Source organism: Teleopsis dalmanni, chromosome 1, assembly GCF_002237135.1.
Source record: "Teleopsis dalmanni isolate 2A chromosome 1, ASM223713v2, whole genome shotgun sequence".
NCBI lineage: Eukaryota > Metazoa > Arthropoda > Insecta > Diptera > Diopsidae > Teleopsis > Teleopsis dalmanni.
Genome location: NC_051846.1, coordinates 217,791,839 through 217,797,590, shown reverse-complemented (window position 1 = coordinate 217,797,590; position 5,752 = coordinate 217,791,839). Strand labels below are relative to the sequence as shown.

The window sequence follows — 5,752 nt, the reverse complement described above, 5'->3', positions numbered from 1 at the left end:
ACTTCGGTATTTCGGAATCCCGCGTAACCCGAACAAAATTAGAAAATCAAATTGTCGTCTAATCCGGATTGGCCAGTAATTGGCTATGTTATAAATCCGGTTCACTTAGTATATAGTATGTCTGTTCTATAGTCTAGAACTTATACTATAGTTTATAGTATAAACTATAAACTATTTGCTCATATACTTTATTTCGCTTTTCATAATTTAATTTATGGTTTCTTTTTAACGTCCGTTTTAACGAAAGAAACTGAGTTCTTAATATAAGCTATTGTTTACAATAGAGAGGTTCTTATCGAAGAGTAGTAAATTACAACAACAAACATTTTTTATTATTTTTAAATAATTAATTTTTTGGCAACCCTACAACTATTATAAGAGTTACCAAATACCCAACATCAGTGGTCTTAAAATTTGTTTTTATATTTAATTATTTGTAAATAATGTCTTTGAGACCGCAGTACCAAGGGTTAAACTTATTCCCTGTCAAATTTGAAGCTCATAGTCAACTGACCCAAACCCGTACTTGACTTGTATTTTCTAAGTTTTGTTATGGATATATATGGATTTTAATGAGTATTGAATTATTGTTCTAATTTTTATTTAGATTTTGTTATATAAAAAGACATATTTAAAATTTCTTCCGGGTTTTTAATATAACTCTCTCGATATAAATCTCAGTAAACCGGGTTGATGCAAATTTTATTAGATTCGGATTAGCGGATTTCTACTGTAGTTGTGCTTGTCCTATAATAGTTCTTAATATCTTTATATTTATGTTTCAGCTTCATTAGGTCTAACAGACAATCAAAATACCAATGGTGTAAATTCTTTAAATGGATCTGGCAGTTCGACTAACTCTTCCCCAACACGTGCACCACCAATTGACGGTACCGAAAACGAGAGCGTACTTGTTTTTAGCATCTATAATAATGATGAAAATAAACTACAGCCTTTGACAGAAGAGGAAGTGCTTAAAATGAATAGCATAGGACAAGAAATTTCAGGTGATGGCGCACTGTTAGTTGATGCAGAAAACTGTAATATGAACGCCATTGATAAGTCATCAGTTGTTAATGGATATGATGGTATTGATGGCATGAGCGATGTTTTACGCCCCCTACATGGCAAAACGACTAGATTTTCATTGTCACATGATGATGCATCAATTGGAAACTCCGACAATTTAGAGGCTGTAAGTGAAGCGCCATCAAACCATTCAGTTACTAGTTCCTTAGAGTTAGAAGAAAACGATCAAAATGATAATCTATCCGATATGGTTTCAGCAAATGTTTCTGGTCGTGGCACTCCAAATATTAGTGGCCGTGACACACCATCATCTCAAGTTACAGATGGTGGATCAATAAATAATGCCATACCAACACCACAAATGCAGAAATTAATTTCTAAAGTGCGTTCCGATATTGAAGATAAGTTTTGTAAATTCGAAATAAAAAAATTTGAGGGCGACGAAACAGTTTCTATAATATCAGATACTTGGTCAACAGACGTGCTTGCTAGTGATTCTGAAACCCTTGATACAAGTGATCGTGATCGTGACCGCAACTTTTCGACACCATTAATACCATCCGCTGTGGTATTACCGGGCGACAATAATTTTGATGCATTATCAAATGCTGGTTCTGTACGTCCCGGTTATTTGGATATATCTGATCAACGTTCAGAATCTAATTGGAGCACCGATGTGTTAGCGAGCGATTCAGAAAAATTAGCCGAGGTTGACACCGATGACAATTTAAGCATAACCGCAAAATCTGATATAACTGACGCTGGTGGAAGACTTGAAGCGGAACGTGATCAATTAGCTGCAGCAATTTCGGCACCTGCGAGTAATCAAACCCAACGTACACCTGATTTACCTTATTATGTTTCAGCCATAGACAGAAATGTGCGACGCTCGCTTAATTATAATAGAGAAGGTGCGCGTGCTATCGATATGGGTCATGGCAGTGGTAGTAGTGGTGGTAATGCTAGCGATCGCTCTCAAGAAGACTCTGCTTTCTTTGACGCAGTTACACTTTATGATGACAATGGAGCTGCAATCGCAGGTTCATTAATGGTTAACGGTGCAGCTAGCGCATCATCTTTACATCACTATCAAGGCTTATCTTCTTTAGCACGCAGTTCAGTGCACACAGCAGAAAACAGTTTTCAACACAACTACAAAAATAGCAACAGCGAAGGCAAGGAACCTTTTCTATCAACTCCACGCATGCGGCGACAAACTTCAGCAGAAAGCAGCATATCAAATCAAAGTATCAACTCAGAAGAGGTGACAGCAGCAGGCAAGCCACCCAAATCCCATCATAAGCCTGCGTTGAAGAAGAAAAAACAAATTAACAACTACAATAAAGCAACGACGAATGCCAACGAAACAAGAGATTTAATAGATTTTAGTGATTTTGGCGAGGAAAAAGAAAAGAAGAACAGCAACAAAGAAAATGAACTCCGTAATAGCGACAACCTCATAGACATATTCGGTGATGATGCAGTTGAACATCGACGATTCTCCAGTGCTCAACGTTCAACTGCTTTTGATGGCAGACGCAATGGTATCTTGGCAATGAAATCGGACGCAAATAGTAATGACAAAAACTCCACGCCGTCTCTGCGTCGTCATCAAAGTCTTAGTTATGAGAATCACGAAATAATGATAAACGCTATAATACCAAAACGTGTATCAGCAATGCCAAACCTCAAAGGCTCATCGCAGACAGATGACGATAAGACATTACAACAAGAGCAGAATATGCAGCAATTATGTGCCAAAACCAAACAACTAGTGCTTAACGATACAGAAACTAATGATGTATTCAATGGCATAGTGGAACCAGCAGAAGCCCCAACAACAAGTAATGGCAATGCAGCGAACTCCAACACAGCAGCAGCTGCAACAGGCACACAAAAACCTAGTAAATCAACGGGAGCCATTCCAAAAAGCATCAGTTTTGATGCATCGGCAGACAAGAGTAATGAAATTACGGTTGGACGTGCAGCTTCACATCGTAATACACGCGTCAATGAAGCTGTGAGGTTCAGCACGCATCATAGCTCCAGTGGCAACTCTGGGCTATTCAACAAACTCAAGCAAGGCATATTTAAACATCGGCGCAGCAATAAATCACACAGGCACAGCGCTTTGCACTCAGATGAGTTTTCACAGAGTAGCCGAAGTGTTTCGTTCAGCACCAATGCATCGGAGGTGTCGCTGGATTTAATAAATGGCGTCAGCAATGTGCGTAACGGTAGTGTGGGTTATAGTGACATCACCGAAGACATACTAGCAAAGTATCGCCGTAAGGTGAGCACATCAAGCGATGCTACTAACTCTGACTCTACTGGCAATAGTGGTCAAATAAACCGAAAAAACGCTATACTGGAAGCTAAGTATGATTTATATTAGGAAATAGTTTTAACAAATTATTAATTTTTTTTTCTCTTCTCAAACTTATAGTCGTCTATCGAATTCCATGCTGCATGACAAAACCATTGCATTTAACATTATTAAGAAAAAGATACGTACCGTGTTGTCCAAGACTGATTTACACACCGCTGATTTTAGACACACTACGGTATGCTTAGATATTGAACTTTCTGTGAATTCCAATAAACTTAATGCTTCTTCTTACTTCTTTCAGTACTCGAACTCTTCTCCTTTACTCACATATCTACAAATACAACTTGCTCAAGCAATAAATTTGCAAAATTTCCAACAAATATCGTATGTTTCTGAAGCGATACGTTGCATATCGTCATTGGAGAAAAATCAACATGTGCAATTACTTGAAGAATTGCAAGAGGACATACAAAAGCGACAAAACTATTTACAATACCTGATGCGGTTCCGACAGAATCTTTTGTTAATTATGGAGAATATAGAACAGTTCGAATCGCGTCTACGTGGCGAAAGCGTGGGTTGTAATCGCTATTTAATGTCTGTCTGTATACGACTATTTATTGAGAAACGTCAAGACCGTATAGAAAGTTTCCAGGAGGAATTTACGCGTTTAACTGTTTCCGATGACAAAATCGATTTAATTGAAGAATTTATAGATGAGCTCATGAAAGAGTTGCTCGCGAACGGTGGTTTGTTGTGTGGCATGTCTGACTGGCAGATGCAGGAGGCACGCATATCAATCGAACGTATACTTCTGCAACGAATGTATCAACAAGTGATGTTTCCAAATGAGGATGCTGATTTGTCGCGAGATACGTAAGTCACGCAAACGTATTATTTACGAAAGATTTAAAGATCTTTATTTTGCCAAAAGTATTACATTTGCAGAATAAGTGGTGTGAAGAAGATTGCACTATCGATCTACTAACCTAAATAGATTGTTGAATATATTATCTATTGATAGCTTTTTATAACCAAAGAACATTTATTATATTTAAGCAGAAGCAGTGTAGCTTCTGTAGAAGCTTATAGATTTTTCTTTAGTATCAACAATAGAATAATGCTATTCTGTATTCGGTTACTACTACTGAAATCTTTAATAAAATTAGTTTCATCACTACCATAAATCCATTTTATATCTCGGTGTACTTTTAAGAAGGATTAGGATTAGTATATATATAAAAGTATATAATATGTATGAAAATATAATTAAATTATTTGCTTATTTCAATTTCAGAGTACTCTCGGAGCACATACGAAAACTACAAAATGTGATACGCCCTTCTCATCATGCACTTTGCATTCCACAAGAGTTTTTGTCTGAAGCGCCATGGACGTTTGCGCAGCAACAATTGTCTTATATCTCAGCCTACAAAACGCCAAGAGAGAAACTACAATGCGTTATTCGGTAAGAAACTTAAGCTCATAAACTATTGCAAAATATTTACAATTTCAATTTTTAAAATCTTCCAGATGCATTTCCAGTATAATGAGTTTACTGCACATGTCCAGCGGTCGCGTACCCGCTGCTGATGATTTGTTGCCAGTTCTCATCTATGTTGTTATAATGGTAACAAATATACAAGCAAAATGTTTTATTTCATTAAATTAATGCTTCTAAACTTTCTAGGCAAATCCACCATATTTATTATCCACAGTAGAGTACATTTCCTGTTTCATTGGTGACAAAATGGATGGTGAAGAACAATTTCATTGGACACTATTTGGTTCCGTGGTGAAATTTATAAAAACAATGGACTATTTAGACTAAAAGTATATATACATATTTTGAGCCGGATCTCAGCGTTTACCATATATATTTATATATCTATTTAAAATTTAAAAGCGCTCCGGTTGGGTTTCCTTGATAGAATTTAACTGAGAATGGTGCGGAACGGCACTAAGCAACTCAATTTATATCAGAAAACTTATTTAACCAACTTTTAAATTTTGGTTCTCTTATAAACTTTTCGAAAATTCTAAGTTTCTGATGAAACGCCATAAGCATTAAGCAATATTAGTAGTTTATAAATTTTATAGCAATTAGTATGTTAATTATTATTTAATCTTTTATTTAAATAATTTATTTTGTTTAGCTAATATATATACGATATTTGTAAATGTTATAAAATACTTTATGTTTGTTAAATTGTATTCGTTTTAAGTAAAACACACTTTTCTTTGAATATTGTTTGTATAATTATATATATATATTCTGATATCCTCTTTCAACTATTTATGCATTATTTGTTATAAACAAATTTATGACACCATTTCATATATATACAAATATTTTTCGATACTTATAAATATATTATATATATACTACACTTA

At 35.5% G+C, this 5,752-nt stretch overlaps 1 protein-coding gene across 1 annotated transcript; it reads left to right on the top strand.

Moving 5' to 3' along the window:
• Window positions 1–785: 785 nt before the first annotated feature.
• On the top strand, window positions 786–5,460 carry LOC119672129 (receptor-mediated endocytosis protein 6 homolog; the record flags this gene model as incomplete). Its single annotated transcript, XM_038083096.1, is given in 6 exon segments — window positions 786–3,408; window positions 3,476–3,593; window positions 3,660–4,234; window positions 4,656–4,826; window positions 4,892–4,988; window positions 5,049–5,460. Coding segments are annotated over 6 exon segments (3,725 nt in total), but the record flags the coding sequence as incomplete, so codon positions are not given.
• Window positions 5,461–5,752: the final 292 nt, after the last annotated feature.